General features: G+C 34.6%; 2 protein-coding genes across 7 annotated transcripts; both read left to right on the plus strand.

Annotated features, from left to right (window-relative positions):
* Positions 1 to 1,052: 1,052 nt before the first annotated feature.
* Positions 1,053 to 6,527, plus strand: LOC128889112 (heterogeneous nuclear ribonucleoprotein H). Of its 2 annotated transcripts, none has more exons than XM_054146488.1 (9): positions 1,053 to 1,214; positions 1,667 to 1,934; positions 1,999 to 2,142; positions 2,840 to 2,978; positions 4,147 to 4,319; positions 4,524 to 4,717; positions 4,790 to 4,909; positions 4,983 to 5,106; positions 5,185 to 6,527. In XM_054146488.1, exons 2-9 carry the CDS (start codon positions 1,676 to 1,678, stop codon positions 5,268 to 5,270), a joined length of 1,239 nt encoding a protein of 412 aa, XP_054002463.1. In that variant the 5' UTR covers positions 1,053 to 1,214; positions 1,667 to 1,675; the 3' UTR covers positions 5,271 to 6,527. The 2 variants fall into 2 exon arrangements, with proteins under 2 accessions (XP_054002463.1, XP_054002464.1); XM_054146489.1 differs by having other exon boundaries at positions 1,076 to 1,214; positions 1,657 to 1,934.
* A 401-nt stretch (positions 6,528 to 6,928) lies between these two features.
* LOC128889095 (ATP-binding cassette sub-family C member 5-like) lies at positions 6,929 to 15,622 on the plus strand. Of its 5 annotated transcripts, none has more exons than XM_054146439.1 (25): positions 6,929 to 7,375; positions 8,040 to 8,125; positions 8,180 to 8,329; positions 8,403 to 8,561; positions 8,627 to 8,774; positions 8,879 to 9,112; positions 9,205 to 9,378; positions 9,475 to 9,622; positions 9,707 to 9,855; positions 10,180 to 10,290; positions 10,775 to 10,885; positions 11,538 to 11,677; positions 11,753 to 12,211; positions 12,293 to 12,419; positions 12,502 to 12,647; positions 12,721 to 12,845; positions 12,911 to 13,098; positions 13,173 to 13,449; positions 13,515 to 13,668; positions 13,740 to 13,868; positions 13,933 to 14,209; positions 14,374 to 14,539; positions 14,610 to 14,793; positions 14,860 to 15,052; positions 15,121 to 15,622. In XM_054146439.1, exons 1-25 carry the CDS (start codon positions 7,367 to 7,369, stop codon positions 15,382 to 15,384), a joined length of 4,308 nt encoding a protein of 1,435 aa, XP_054002414.1. In that variant the 5' UTR covers positions 6,929 to 7,366; the 3' UTR covers positions 15,385 to 15,622. The 5 variants fall into 5 exon arrangements, with proteins under 5 accessions (XP_054002414.1, XP_054002417.1, XP_054002418.1 ...); XM_054146441.1 differs by lacking the exon at positions 6,929 to 7,375 and adding an exon at positions 7,682 to 7,816; XM_054146442.1 differs by lacking the exon at positions 10,775 to 10,885 and having other exon boundaries at positions 6,930 to 7,375.
* Positions 15,623 to 15,679: the final 57 nt, after the last annotated feature.

Raw genomic sequence — 15,679 nt, forward strand, 5'->3', positions numbered from 1 at the left:
CGAGGACAAACTTGAGCGTTTTCCCGATAGAGGCGCTGACCAAACTCTGAAATTAGTTTAGCCTTTCAACGCTAGGCAGCAACACTATCCATTTTCCTCACGAATAATTCAAAAATTTGAATTTTACATATCGACAAACAAATAACAATTCATGTACTTTTTTTTATTAAATTATTATAGCAGTAGTTACAGCTACAGTATTCTTACGCTGCAGGTACAGTACTTTTTAATAATAAAATGACAACAATTATCATCGATTAGATGTAGTAGTTGTATATGAATCATTTAACATTTGGATCCACCAAGCTACCAAAGATTTTCTCAAACTCTCGAGCGACTGCGAAGCAGAGATGATCCTGATTTTTTGTAGCTATTACCTGAACACGCAATGTTTCACATTCAATAATAATTTTAATCGAGTAGTACACTAATTGTGACAATTTTCATGCGATGCATCATTGGCTGATGGCACTGAATTCAATCCCATTCGAATGTGAGTCGATGGCAGAAGCATTATATTGGCGAACGCAGTGTACATGCAGCTGTTCAATTGAAAGAATATCGATCCTGGATATTCAATATTGACATAATGTCGACGATAAAATTTGTTTAAATTAAAAGAGAAATCTAAATACAGGGTTGAACAAAAAATTGGGCTATAGATCCATTGTGTTTTACTTTATTTACAAAAAAGAAGTCATAATACAGCAATTTTCGTTGATGATATATACGATATAATTTTGATTTCATGATTATTGGTCCTGTAAACCCTTTTTGCCTTCGAATCGTAAATGTTTATACAAATATTTGATTGTATTCAAAACAATCAATACATTAGGAGAAGGTATAGTCGTAGATTAGGATTCCAATAGGTTTAGGAACGTTTGTTAACACGAAAGGATACAGAGGTGGGGAAAATTCTATTCGAATAGTAGATTACGAATAAAAGCAATGTTTACTAAAAAATGACATTAGAAAACTATTATTTATTCATCGTGAAGTATTTGATTTAAAATATAAATAACGATATCACGAAACAAAATTTTCATTGAGATTTGTACCATCGCGTTGGTATTGCGAGTCAGCCTTAAATAACGTTCAAGCAACGCCATTTTGCTGGTAGTCTTGTAGAGCGTGGTCTCGAGTGAGCGTTTACTGTCAATTACAATTAATTTTGTAATTTTTTCTAATTCCTGGTGTAGTACTGAGAACTTGTAAGTATCTGCGAAATATCTGCGTTTCAAAGAATATGAAAATTTTACTAGCAGAAAGTTTCTAATAATATATCAGCGATATTATAGATTCTCCTATAATGGGGCATTTTTTTTACTCCGAATTTTCGTTCTATTGTATTCGAACTTTCACATTCTTCGCAAATGTAAATCATAGACCTTTAATAACAATAAATCGAAAGATATTCGTATCGTATTTCTTTTTATCTGAAATTACTGTCTGTCTATGACCTTCAGATTTTCGAGCAGCTGTTTTTTTTAAACATATTTTAACAAACAAAGTTATCTATGTCCATTTGCAGTGGAGCAAGGTTTAAAGAAATCGAATAGATAATAAATAATAGTCACTGAATAGTGCTAATTTCCTGGTATTTTATGATTTAAAGAAACCGATTAGAGTATATTTGCATTATTTGTAATACAGTTTCTTTTAGATTAGAGTCATGTCGAAGGATAGCGGAGATCATGACGACGACGGCTTTGTTGTCAAATTACGTGGACTTCCATGGTCCACCACAGTTGACGAAATTATGAAATTCTTCGGGGACTGTAATATTTTGAATGGGAAAAATGGAGTTCACATGACTATGTCGCGAGAAGGCCGCCCTAGCGGAGAGGCTTACGTAGAAATGGACACACCCGAGGATATCCAGAAGGCTTGCAAGAGGGATAGAGATCACATGGGTCATCGTTACATAGAAGGTAAGTTAAAAGATAATTAATTAAAGAAAGCAAAATTATTCGTTAACGACGATTCATTTTTCAGTCTTTAAAGCAAAAAGGGGTGAAATGGAGTGGGTAGTCAAGAGAAGTGGTTTAAACTTAGAAAATGCTATGGACGATGGTTGTGTGAGATTGCGTGGCCTGCCGTTCGGATGTTCCAAAGAAGAAATAGCACAATTCTTCTCAGGTATTTTATACAACATACATGAGTTTGTATTACTAGCTATTTTTACTATAATACATTATTAGAAATTCACTTTAACCCTGTTAGAACCAACGTATCCTTATTCTTTTGATCAAGTTATATCCCTCTTGTATGATTTTCATTAATTAAAAGAGTAATCTTGAATCACAGGGGCCGAATGCTTGCGATGGCATAGTACCTAAAATCACGTTATTAATACAATCTTCTGAAAGATAAGGTGCAACGCGCACGATAACTCAATTATAATTTTTACGAACGCGTAATATTTTCGAATTAGAGAAGCAATGTTATATCCATTTTAAGCACCGCCCTTGTGTTTCGTAATTATCGAACAGCCTGAGTTAAGATTTAAGATTGGAGGCTTAAAAGTTCCTATGCTTTTAGGACTGAATGACTGAATGACTTTCTTCATTATGATTTACATGTGCCTTATATTTTATTTTCAATATTCACCTTTGCGTTTTCGAAAGGCAGAACTTAATTCTTAACTTCGGCGATAGTAAAACTTTTGTTGAATTTGTTTAAAAGAAAATACATTATTGGAGCGAGACGTTTTGCACGTAATGTGCAAAGGATATTGAAATCTTGCTTCTTTGTAAGGGTTTTAATAAACTGACGATACTTTAATTAATAATGGGTGTTACGTTACAATGTCGATGTTTGATTATGTGTGGGTCAGGGTTGGAGATATTGCCGAACGGGATTTCACTACCGACAGACTACACGGGCCGCAGTACTGGGGAGGCTTACGTTCAATTTGTTAACAAAGATGTTGCGGAGCGCGCTCTGCAGAAACACAAGGAAAAGATAGGACACAGGTGGGGCACTGACGCTAGCTGGGTTTGGGTATACTTATGACTTTTCAATATCATTTTATGATCGTAGTACATGTAGGTATATGAATTTTGTTAGTAAAATAGCGGGAACAAGTTATTTAAACAGATGCAGTTTCTTTATTACCTTTTTTAACGAACGTTGTGATGAATGTTGTTCTTGAAATTTATATTCTATGAATTACATCGCTAAATGTTCGTTTAACTTGATGATTGGATTCATTAGAATAAATAGTTTGATAACGTTTGAGCAGCATTAACGCGAGTTGAGTAGCGTAAAGAAACTGCTTCCCTCCGAACAGATATGAGAAAGTTAGTCGTACGTAAGCGAAAGTACTGTTGGCCCAACTGAAACCTGTGGGTGGGTGCCGGGCGGGAGGTACCCCCTTACATCGTCACCAAATCCCATGGGAGGTGGGTTAGGGCTAACCCAGGATGGGTGGGCGCTACAGAGGTAGTAATCATCGATCTAATTTGGCACAACTGTTTGACAATTGCACAATTGTACGTTTTATGCAAGAGATAGGAATTAATTCAAGTTCGAAGGCTTTGCACAGTTCCAGTAAATTTACTAGAAACATATAATATTTATATTTATTATTATGGTAGTACAAAATGGTAGTACTAACTCCAACATATTCTAGCTTTCACAGAGAGATGATTAAATTTTTCAATTTCATGTCATTTCTTTTAGTCGTATCGCTTCTCGATATCGACGTGTTCTTCCTTTTCTTTCTATTGAAACGCATAAAGTGCAATTGTAATTGTCATATACCTGAGGATCATCAGCGTCTCGCAAGCTAGGGTGACATAAGTACTTCAGAATGCAATGTCACCGAGGGAGGGTATCTACAGAGGTTTAATAAATTCGTGGAGGTGTAGTATGAACAGTTAATCTGTTACAAACTCTTCAATATGGATTTTTCTTCGAATCATTTCTTTTTTTACGATGTAATCAAATTATTCCTGCTAATGCGCAGAAATTTCATTTCGGATTCGTGGTTCCCACTTGTATATCTCTCTTCGTTTGTAAAAGTCTGAACTTGTGCACATTTATACTTTTCCATCGAACTTTCCAAGTCGAAGGCAGCCGATTATAAACGGCAGTAATATCGATAACTAAATAATAACGATTCATTAACGATCTTGACAGGTACATCGAAATCTTCCGAAGCAGTTTGTCCGAAGTACACGGTAGTATCGGGCCAAAAATGAGAGGTGGGCCAATGGGTGGCTTTAATCAAAGACCAGCTCCCTATGATCGGGGTGCTCGTTTCGGCGGGATGAACCGTTTCAGTAATAACGGTAGAGGTTCTAGAAACAGAGGTAATAACTGTTTATAAATCCATGTTTTCAACGCGTTGATCGCTATGTCACTCGTATACAAAATTCTGAACATCAGGCGTTAAATTCAATTGTATAAGAACAAAATTGTAGCTTCCCAAGTATTTTCATCGGTATGTCTAACACCGAGGATGTTAAGGAGGCAGAATATCTTATCGTATTGACTTCTATCTAACGCGTGCATAGATTTTGACGGTGGTCCCTGGGGAAGTGGTAACAACTTCGATTCGCGTGGAGGCAGCATGGGTATGCGTGGTGGCATGGATATGAAGGGTGGAAACTTCAGAGGCAGCGGTGATACGTGGGGTGGCAATTCCGGCATTCATAGTATTCACATGCGCGGATTGCCATTCAAAGCTACGGAACAAGATATCGCTGACGTAAGCCCTCAAAGAAACTAATATATAATTATTAATGAAATTATCGTTATCACAGTTATTCTTTTTCTCTAGTTCTTTAGACCTATCGAACCGGTGAATGTTCGAATCATTCTCGAGAATGGTGGTCGTCCTTCTGGAGAAGCAGACGTAGAATTTGCTACCCACGAGGAGGCTGTTAAAGCCATGTCTAAGGTTCGTTTGTCTAAATCGTTACTTCAATTCTTATCCTTCGACCTGTCTTTATTGTTGGGATAATCTGTTGCAGGATAAGAGTCACATGTCCCATAGGTATATCGAATTATTCCTTAATTCAACTGGTGGCGGTGGTGGTGGCGGCGGTGGTTCAAGCGGTGGAATGTCATTGGGTGGTATTGGAAATTTCTGCGGAGGTATGCTTTTTTTAAAACATTTTCTTATCGTTTAAACCTTTTATTTGTTATAAATACTAAGATCTTTTATACTGCTAGGTCTAGGTAATAACTTCAGGCCAGGATACTCTCCAAACAGAGGTTTCAGCACTCAGCTAGGGGGAAATAATTATAATAGTTTTTGAGGCCGGATGTCGCGTTTCTTACGCTATCGACGATAAAGTGTTTCGTGAATCAAATTTTTATCACAATGACTTATATAGTTGCAATGAAGTTTCATTTTTATTTTGTATCTAATTAGAAATTGGTTGATACCACTTCTACGCTACGATTTATTAAGCGCATATATAATTAAACAGAACATATAATTTATGTTTCAGTTCTGATAATGCTTGAAGTGTTATCGTTAAAGGTTTGATTAATTCATTCGTTCCAAAAGAGAAAACTGGAATCGTCGCGATTATCGTATTTCATTTTGTTTTTGTTTCCATTTTATTCTTGCAAAAACTTTGAATGTTCATATGAAATTACGAATAATTTTCTAACGCATTGGAATGACATACATTTCAGTAGTGTAAACAACTACGTAAAAGACAATTTATATTTTTAAAATTTATTAGAATAATTCAGCTTTACCGTATAAAAGTCTTATAAAAATTATTCAATTTTTGACCTCTTCTTTTATTTTTTATACATACCGCTTCGATGCATTGTACATCTGCTATTTCATTAAAACCTCACAAAAAGTGTTCCAAATTCCAACGATAAAGTAAGCATACTTATAAATTATGTAGCAACAGCTTCCTCAAGTTATTAGCAGATCTAGGAATAATGCGTTTTCATTCGTTCGGTCTGTAGTTTATAGCGAGTGCAAACAATCGTCAACAATCACTTCATACTGTAACATATTTATCTGAATAATAATTCACAGTTATATTTACATAGTTTACGTTAATCTTATTCGAATACGATTCGTTTGAAAAAAAAATATGCGAAAACTTAGAATAAGATCTACGATAAAGAATACGTTACAGAAATTGATTCAATATGTATTAAAGTCCTGTTGTATGTTATTCCACTCTTGGCATTTACGAACGATACATATATCCGCTTTTGAACGAGTCAATTTTTCTTGTAACGTTCTTAGCTCTATCTCTTTAAAGAGTATCAACTTTAAAAGATACATGTAATACTTCACTGTGTATAAGTGAACAGAAGATAAAATACTCCTTTATCTTTCATTGTGAAAATGAATGTAAACAATGTGGGAATGCTTGTATTTGTTTAGGACCTTATATTTTGTACGAAAGAGGAACCTATCTGCGAAAGATACAGTGTATCCTTATAAATTAACTTGTATATGAAATTAATAGGAATGGTGTATGTTTGATGTGACTTGTGTTTTATAAAATATAATAATAAATATTATCTTCATAATTAAATAGCGCCTATTACTCTTCCTCTCCCTTGATTAAACTATTCTGTGTGTAAAGTGTTCAAAATAAGAATTATCTATTTAATTCTTGTTAATAAAAATAGTTGTAATTTGAATTATTTTTCGGTATAATCAGCCTTTGATGACCTCGAATAACCCCTAACCAAAGATCATTGTACGTTCCTCAAAATACTCTATGAAAAATTAAGTAAAACAAACATATCGTTCTATTTGAAAAAAGAAAGTTGACCTTTGCATCTTGACTGTACTTTTACTTAGAAAAAAGTTATCAACTTCAGATTGTATGTTTCTATACGTCCCCCTTGAATCAAAGCAAGGACCAAGCAAAACAAAACAAGGTCTCTTTTTTTTATCATATGTCTATGTCAAAACCAGACATGTCAGCTGATTTGTTTTAGAAGCCTGTAGCCACCTGTACCGGTCTGAAATGGACCCTAAACATTTATATAAAACTAAATTACAAAAATCGACTAAATTTACATGGCATATTCCTCTACCAATTACATTCAGCACATTGTATGCAAATATCGTTTAACCCTTTCACTCGCTCCAACGTCAAAGAACGTAGAATGTAGTCAATAACAGATATTGTAACCAATTGAAACTTATTGAATCTGATTGAAACACAATCTCCTTTGTAAAATTACATTAACAACATTCAAATTCGTTCATGTACGAGTGTGTAGGCAAATGGCTCGATGCATAACATACAATAACATTCCAAGAGAGTGATCTTGGAGGTCGTTTGCATCACAAGAAATGTAATCAAAGTTTACAGCAAGATCAGATGCTGTACGACAATATTCGCAGTATCGATATTTATCAATGCAAAATGTAAGTAAATTTATCGTCGATGATATTACAATTAATTCTATGCCAGCAAAAATTAATTTTCATCACGACGCGTAACATTCACACCTATGGGTTTCGATGAATATAATTTCCATGTTTTTGCATATTCAATTGTCTCCATTAGATGCATTTTTCGAAATAAAGACCGAGGACGCTCGTCTCAAAATACCTCCAAGTTGTTAACAAAAGCTAGTTAATTTACAACATGCATTTGCGAATTATCAATTCACAGAGGGCAGATTAACGCGGACTTACCTCATTCTATCTATTGTTGATTAGAAAAGATTAGATTCTTTATCAGTGCTACAACGCGAGTAATGTTCATTGTGGGTGTTGAGTACACTGCACGTTATGCTCGCGAAACGTCGTGAATTATCCGAGTTTATATTTGTCCTCCTGGTTTAAACGTTGACAGCAATAAAGGTAATTATGTAGGTGAAACGAACATTAGAACTGTGGGTGTGTTACACCAGTTTTATCTCAATCATTTAACATTTTTAAAACTCTGTGTAATTAACCAAGTACACTTCTATTTGAATATGAATCTGCCTTTAAACTATCACCATTTAATCTGGTAGTTTAAGGAACAATTAAGCGAGTTAAAGAATTTATCTAATGTATTTTGTATATTATTGTTGATCTTCAGAGTCAGAACATAGTCATGGAAGGGAAGACTGATGATAGCAGTGCTACAAACGAGGAAAATGAAATCCAGTGCATCAACAGCGAAAGGTACAATATAATAGATTGTATTCGTTGAATTTGAATAACATGTCCCTCTTCCAGATATGATGATACCAACGAAAGACAGCATTTTCTGCTTCCTAATGTAAATTCACGCACACCAAAAATAGCTGTGGAGTATATTCGCAGACCTGACATGAGCCGATACAATCCAGCTCTAAAAAATCTTATACCGATCCGTCGCGAGAAAGAGTATGTCGAATAGTTTAAGTTAAAACTATGTACCATGGTAAAAATGTTATTTCATTCAGTTTTTTCACTGTAGGGACAAAGACAGTATGCCAGCGGACAGTGCTGGCTTATTTTCGTACGTTTTTTATACCTGGATAACACCGTACATATGGAAAGCATATGAAACGGGTATAAGTATACAAGACATACCGCGTATTTCATCTTACGAGACTTGCAAGTACAATGCACAAAGGTAAGTATTTTACGTTAGCGCAATTGACGATAAATTGCAATTCGAATTACCAATTTCATGATTAGATTAGAGGTACTTTGGCAAGAAGAATTAAATGAACGTGGACCACATTCGGCATCATTCTCGATTGTTGCCTGGCGATTCGTGCGAACGAGGATATGCATTGCTTGGTTCTTACTAATCTGTTCAACAATTTGCGGATTTATAAGTCCTGTATGACATCTGTTTTTTTTATGTAAATCGTTAGATTCTTTATTTTTGTGTATAAAACTCAATACCGTTTTCTGCAAGTCATGTCGATCACGTTCTTCCTTTAGATGATATTGATGAGGAAGGTATTGGAACACGTTCAATCGCCTGAAGAGGATTCGTGGGTGGGCATAAAATGGGCACTGTTGTTGACGTGTTGCGATTTCCTCAGGATGGTATTTTTCACTTGGACTTGGAACACAAATATTAGAACAGCGCTAAGATTAAAGTCTGCTTGTACTACTCTTTTGTACAAAAAACTTATGAGATTAAATAATCTTGGAAATAAAAGTACAGGAGAGGTAGGGTTCCGTAATATATAAATATTCGGTATATAAATATTAAAAAGTACTGTTATCATAGATTAGTATCCGTCATTCTTTTGTGATTTCAGTTAACTAATTTATTTACTAACGATAGCCAGAGGCTTTTCGACGTAATCATTTATGGACCTATGATAATTAGCGGTCCAATAATTATTACCTGTGGTGTAGTCTACATATTATGGTTATTTAGTCCGTTAGCCCTTTTTGGCACGTTCATTTTTCTTATATTTTATCCGTGTCAGGTGAGCAATGCATTCCTAACATACAAATCTTATCAAGCCATTTTTCTTTTAATATTTTGCGATTATAATATTACAAATTTATATTTATTTCGACAGTATCTTATTTCTCGTATAGTCGGACGTTTTCGTTCCAAGACGGTTGTCATTACAGATGTACGGGTGAAATTGATGAACGAAATCTTAGAATGTATCAAATTAATTAAGATGTGTTCATGGGAGAAATATTTTAGTAATAAACTTCTTGGTATGATTAACATTTTTACGTGACTTTCGACATAAGGTATCGTCGACTTTTGCAATCCTGTAATTTGCAATTACCGTCTTTCAGCTATACGAAAGAAGGAAGAGCACTGGTTGCACAAGACTGTATATTTTCAAAGTTTCGCTATTTCTTTAACGCCAGCTGTACCTGTGATATCAGCAATTGTTACATTTTTAGCCCATTTATCTTCTGGTGGTAACTTAACTGCCGCTCAGGTACATACTTTATTTCTAACAACTGATAAATTGTTGTCATTGTTACAGTCTAATATTCAAGGTCCAAAATTATACTATGCGAACAATTCGATATAGCTAGTTATTTAAATTTCTTCTGGAGGAATATTAGAATAAGTAATTTTAAGGGAATTACGCACTGGTTAATAGAAACGTAGAACATGCACAGATAATATTTAAATCGCCAAGAACACTTATCTCTGTAGATTTTTAACTGTTTGATTACTTGAAAAATTCGTATGAGGGACCTCAAACGGTTAAAATTATTTGCGACAAATGTTAGATTTAATAGAATATATATTGCAGGCTTTCCCACTTACAACATTTTTTGGAAATATGCTGAGAATGGCACTCGTCTCGATTAAGGACTCTACACGATATTTTATCGACGCTCGTATTGCCCTTAGCAGATTCAAGGTCTCTTGAAATTTACATTTCAATTTTAATTTAATTTCAAGGTTTCTTTTCGTTTTGTTCATGTTATGATTTGATTTACGACTCGGACTTACAAGGTGGAATTTTGTACCTATTATTAAGCAAACAAGTTCTTGTGTAGCGGGAATTAAATCTTTTTTCTTTTTCGTGAATTATTGTCGAGTCATGGCGAAAACAGATGCAACTCACATGGGAATTAGTTTATTAATAATATGTACCTGATTTTAAGTGTCGGTTTGATGCAATGGTAAGAGCTTCAAGTACAGCCGCCGGTGTAAAGGGGAAAGTACTGCATGTCGTGTAATTAATTATAAAATAATTGCTTTTTCTCTTACTCCTCCCTTTAAAAAAAATAATAATAATAATAAAAAAACGGTGTAAGAGCTAAAAAGACATTTGGGAATAATTCACTAAAATATTATTACTAATATCGCTATTTTAAATCATGATGTTGTTACTTTTCCAGGTGTTTCCTCTCGTATCATTGCTCAATTCTCAATTTCGTTCTTCTTTCATGTTTTTACAAGTGGCGTTAGTTAATATTGCAGAATCAAAAATAGTATTCAACAGATTGCAGGTGTTTATTTTTGCCTATTTTTGTTAATATCTACTAACCGTAATAATAAAAATATGGAATAATTGTACATAACGCGAACTTGCACATAATATTTGCATTAGTTACACGATTCTTGTGAAGTTCTATGTATGTTGAGTCGTCGACTTGGGTTGTAAAGCTTAAATTTGCTTTCATTGTACATTAGGATGATGCGTAACGCTTTGTAAATTAGTTCATTCTATGTTCAGCATATCTTCAGGAAATGTATTTAAACGCAACAAGACACTATTTTGATTTGTGTTCCTTCGAAATTGGTGCAATTATGTTAATGCATGTATCTGTTATGTATGTATAATTGCTGTACATAAAGCTTCGTTTACTTTGCCGGCATGCTGTACTAACACACTTTTCAGTTGCTGTTTTGGAACAAATTTGATACGTTGATGTATATAATTGAATAATACACGTGTAAATAAATTATACGCTTAATAAGTTATTAGAAATTACTGCTACACCTGTTAGGATTCAACGTGTCAAATATTAAGCGATTGCATGTTTAGAAAAGACTATGTTTGAAACTATTTTACGAGAAGTGCATTGATTTGAATGATATATTATTTTCATACCACTTAGCTTCTATGTCCACGGCTAATAGTTATTGATATTTGTGCAGAGTGTATTGCTTTTAGAAGAATTCACATGCTATTTATCGAAACCAATAGTGAAATCACAAGCCATAGCCATTACTAATGGTACATTTGTTTACGAAAATCTTACCATATGTGCTAATGAGTCAAAAAACATCGAAAATAAGTGAGTTTCTCTGATACCAAATTCTACTATTATTTTCTAATACTCGGTTAAATATCGTTAACCACACTGTTCTAGAAAAATCTTGTCTAACGTGAAGAACAAAGTCGAATTGGAGAAACTGAATGAGATATCTAACGAAACCCAATACGTGAAAGTACTTGCTGATATTAAGTTTGGAGCAGCAAAGGGTGCACTGATAGGAATCTGTGGTCACGTAGGAAGCGGAAAGTCTAGTTTGTTACTTGCTGCCTTAGGGCAATTGAGGCTCACCCGTGGACATGTTTTGAGAGAAGGTTCATGCGCTTATGTTAGTCAGCAAGCATGGATCGTTAATGCAACTCTTAAAGAAAACATATTATTTGGAAACCAGTTCGATGCTAAACGATACTATCAGGCACTGACAGTCTGCAATTTAAAAGAAGACATAAACATGCTACCGGGTGGAGACGAAACTGAAATTGGTGAAAGAGGTGTAAATCTTTCGGGAGGACAGAAGCAAAGGGTTGCTCTTGCCAGAGCTCTTTATGCCAATAGGTGATAACTTCTTTCTTAGCCGAACAATAATAAATAATCCCATTTTTAAGAAACATTTACGACTGTTTTCTCTTCTTTAAGAGATATTTATTTCTTGGACGATCCGTTAAGCGCGGTTGACGCACACGTGGGATCTTACATTTTTAAGAACTTAATTCTTGGCGCGCTTAAGGATAAATGTGTCCTGTTTGTAACACATCAAGTCCAAGTATGTTTCAAATATGCTAACATGGCCAATAATCACCGTATACCGTGGTCATACTAACGATAGTTACTTTTATCTTTTATAGTTTTTGAAACATTGCGATCAAATCTATTTAATGAAGAATGGTAAAATCGTAGAACAAGGTACGCACGATGAACTTATACAGTTGAAGAAAGAATACGTTACAATGGTGAATAGCGCATTGCTCGAAAAGCACGGTGATACAAAAGAGTGCGTGTTGCACAATAAAAATTTTATAATCGTATGGTTTGATGTGTTATTCTAACTTGAGTTTACTTGTTAGGATGTCTACGGTTGCTCAAATAAAGAATAGCAATTCTGGAAGTGATTTGAAAGTACAAATCGTAGGATGTAATTTTGCAGACAATCCCGAGAATGGCGAGGCATCGATGAGAATAAAGAGAGAGGGTACGTGTCGTAGATTCATTCTACTTTGAGGTTTACAAATATTAAATCTGAACGTATCGTTTTAGGATCAGCTCTAACTACACAAGAAAAAATAGAAACTGGTACCGTGAAACTGCATACTTATCACATGTATATAAAAGCCGCAGGTGGTTATATAGTGGCTATTGTAGTATTTTTTACACTCTTCTTGAATGTTGGAAGCTCTGCGTTTAGTTCTTGGTGGCTAGCTACATGGATCAAAGCTGGTGGTGGAGTAAATATCTTTCATTTTATAATATATTTTTTGCTGTATACTTTTCTACTATACGCTTGTCCTTTGTTTTTAAGAATGTTACCAACCCCGTGACCAATGAAACTATAGTTTCAAACAATTTGAATGATAACCCAGATTTTGCGTACTATCAAAACATCTATGGTGCTTGCATCGGCGCTATATTGTTCACAAGTTTGTTGCGTGGTTTGGTTATTACGTTCACTACCATAAATGCATCCACCACGCTGCACAATAAAGTCTTTAAGAAGATGATCGAATCTTCGTTAACTTTCTTCGAAACTACTCCCAGTGGAAGAATACAAAATATTTTCAGTCGAGACATAGACGAAGGTACAGTCTATCAGATAAGTGTAAAAACAATTTCGTATACTAATCTATTTTTCTTCCTACTACAGTTGATAGTTACATACCGATATCCGTCGAAAATATGGTACAGAATATCTTTACTTGTAGCTTTGCTATTATTTTTATATGCTCGATACTGCCTTGGTTTTCTATACCATTAATTATTCTTGCTGGCATATTTTTTTACACTAGCAAAGTCTTCAGGTAAGACTAATAGATTTCCAGGATGTTAATATTTTGTGCTTCAAAATGTAGCCGAAGTTAATATATTTTAGAGTAGCAATGAGGGATCTTAAGCGAATGGAGAGCGCATCTAGATCGCCAGTTTTAAGTTTCGTGACCACCACCGTGCACGGTTTAAATACAATTCATGCATTCCAGAAAGAAAAAGCATTTACGAACAAGTATGTTATTTAAGATACCATTCGTTAAGGACGAAGATAAAAATAACGAGTTATCAAATTTCAGATTCGAGGAGTTGTTTGACTTAAACAATTTGTGTCTCTACCTGTGTCAATCAGCCATGAGGTGGTCCGCTGTGAGACTTGACAGTTTGGCAATCGCTTCCGCTTCTATTACTGCATTTCTTGTGATAGCGATCAGAGATCAAATATCACCAGCACTCGCTGGTTTGGCAATGGCATACTCCATGCAAATGACAGGTGTCTTTCAGTACACTGTAAGATTAATGGCAGAAACGGAAACACGTTTTATAAGCGTTGAAAGAATATGCTATTACTTGCGGGTAGGCAAACATTAACAAAGGGAATTAACTAACAGAGATTTCAAGTGTTCAAACAAATAATATTTTCACGTATCAGAAGTTTACAATGTCAAATCGATCAAATTATCGCTTATTCGACCACCTTCAATTATAAAATGCTCGAGTTAAATGATATATACCTTCAGACTTTACGAAATGAAGAAACTCTTGGCAAAGATGCTGAAAACCCTCCGAACGAGTGGCCCACTCATGGAAAACTAGAATTTCACGAAGTTCAGCTGAGATATAGAAAAGAGCTTCCACTTATATTAAATAATATTTCGTTTACCATTAAAGCTGGCGAGCATATAGGTAAGTGTGACTTGAGATATACGTTTGTAATTGTTAACGATTACTTTACATACAACGGAATTAATTTTAGGTATTGTGGGAAGGACAGGAGCTGGGAAAAGTTCTCTCATCGTTGCTTTGTTTCGATTAGTTGAGGCTTGTGCGGGAAAGATCAAAATTGATGGCGTGGATATAGCCAAAATAAGCTTAGAGTTACTCAGAAGTAAACTGTCCATAATTCCGCAAGATCCTGTTTTGTTTAGCGGAAGTATAAGGTAAGCGCATCCAAAGAATTAAAGATGCGACTCTAAAATTGATATTCGTAATTCTGTGTATTGCAGATCAAATTTAGATCCGTTTAATAAACACAGCGACTTGGATCTTTGGAATGCCCTAGAAAAGACTCGATTGAAAGAGAAAGTAATACTCATGTCAGGACAATTGGATGCGTTTGTCGAAGTTGGAGGAAACAACATGAGCGTCGGAGAAAGGCAGTTGCTTTGTTTAACAAGAGCACTTCTACGCAATACCAAAGTATTTATCTCGATTGATATTTATTATACTAATTGATCATTTCATTTAACGATCTTATCAAATTTCAGGTAATGATATTAGACGAGGCAACAGCTGCCGTTGATCCTGAAACTGAAGTCGCTGTGCAAAACACGATACAAAATGAATTTTCACATTGCACTGTATTAACTATAGCTCATCGTTTAAAGACCGTTGTTTCGTGCGATCGCGTTATCGTTATGAAAAATGGCCAAATAATCGAATTTGACGCACCTTCTGTACTCATGTCCAACCCAAATTCGGAATTTACAAAAATGATTGCTTCAGCAGATAAAGTTGTAAAAGACGTCTAACTCTAACAACGATATTACTAATAATAGTATTACATTTAATAAGTAAGACGTATTGACTGTAAGCTGTCAAGTAGTTGTAGTACGCTCATCTTACTAAAATTTGTCCGAAAAACAAATTAACATTACGACATATCCCACTCGAATATTAAGATATATTTTGTTAAATATATATTGTAGCTATAATGCATTTTGCTATGTACCGTGTAAAATTTGTTTGGAATAAAATTATTAACTTATATATTCACATATTTTGTAATTTATTATAGTAGGACCCTGACAATCAATAATAAGTAAT

Source organism: Hylaeus anthracinus, unplaced genomic scaffold (genome assembly GCF_026225885.1).
Source record: "Hylaeus anthracinus isolate JK02 unplaced genomic scaffold, UHH_iyHylAnth1.0_haploid 11994, whole genome shotgun sequence".
Lineage (NCBI taxonomy): Eukaryota > Metazoa > Arthropoda > Insecta > Hymenoptera > Colletidae > Hylaeus > Hylaeus anthracinus.

Excerpts from the sequence above, each read along its gene's own strand:
- LOC128889112 (XM_054146488.1), top strand. The coding sequence starts at position 1,676 with ATGTCGAAGGATAGCGGAGATCATGACGACGACGGCTTTGTTGTCAAA. Across the intron at positions 4,320-4,523 it reads TAGAGGTTCTAGAAACAGAG|ATTTTGACGGTGGTCCCTGG; the intron begins GTAATAACTGTT and ends ACGCGTGCATAG. Across the intron at positions 4,718-4,789 it reads CGGAACAAGATATCGCTGAC|TTCTTTAGACCTATCGAACC; the intron begins GTAAGCCCTCAA and ends CTTTTTCTCTAG.
- LOC128889095 (XM_054146439.1), top strand. Across the intron at positions 12,846-12,910 it reads GATGAGAATAAAGAGAGAGG|GATCAGCTCTAACTACACAA; the intron begins GTACGTGTCGTA and ends GTATCGTTTTAG. Across the intron at positions 13,869-13,932 it reads GAAAAAGCATTTACGAACAA|ATTCGAGGAGTTGTTTGACT; the intron begins GTATGTTATTTA and ends ATCAAATTTCAG.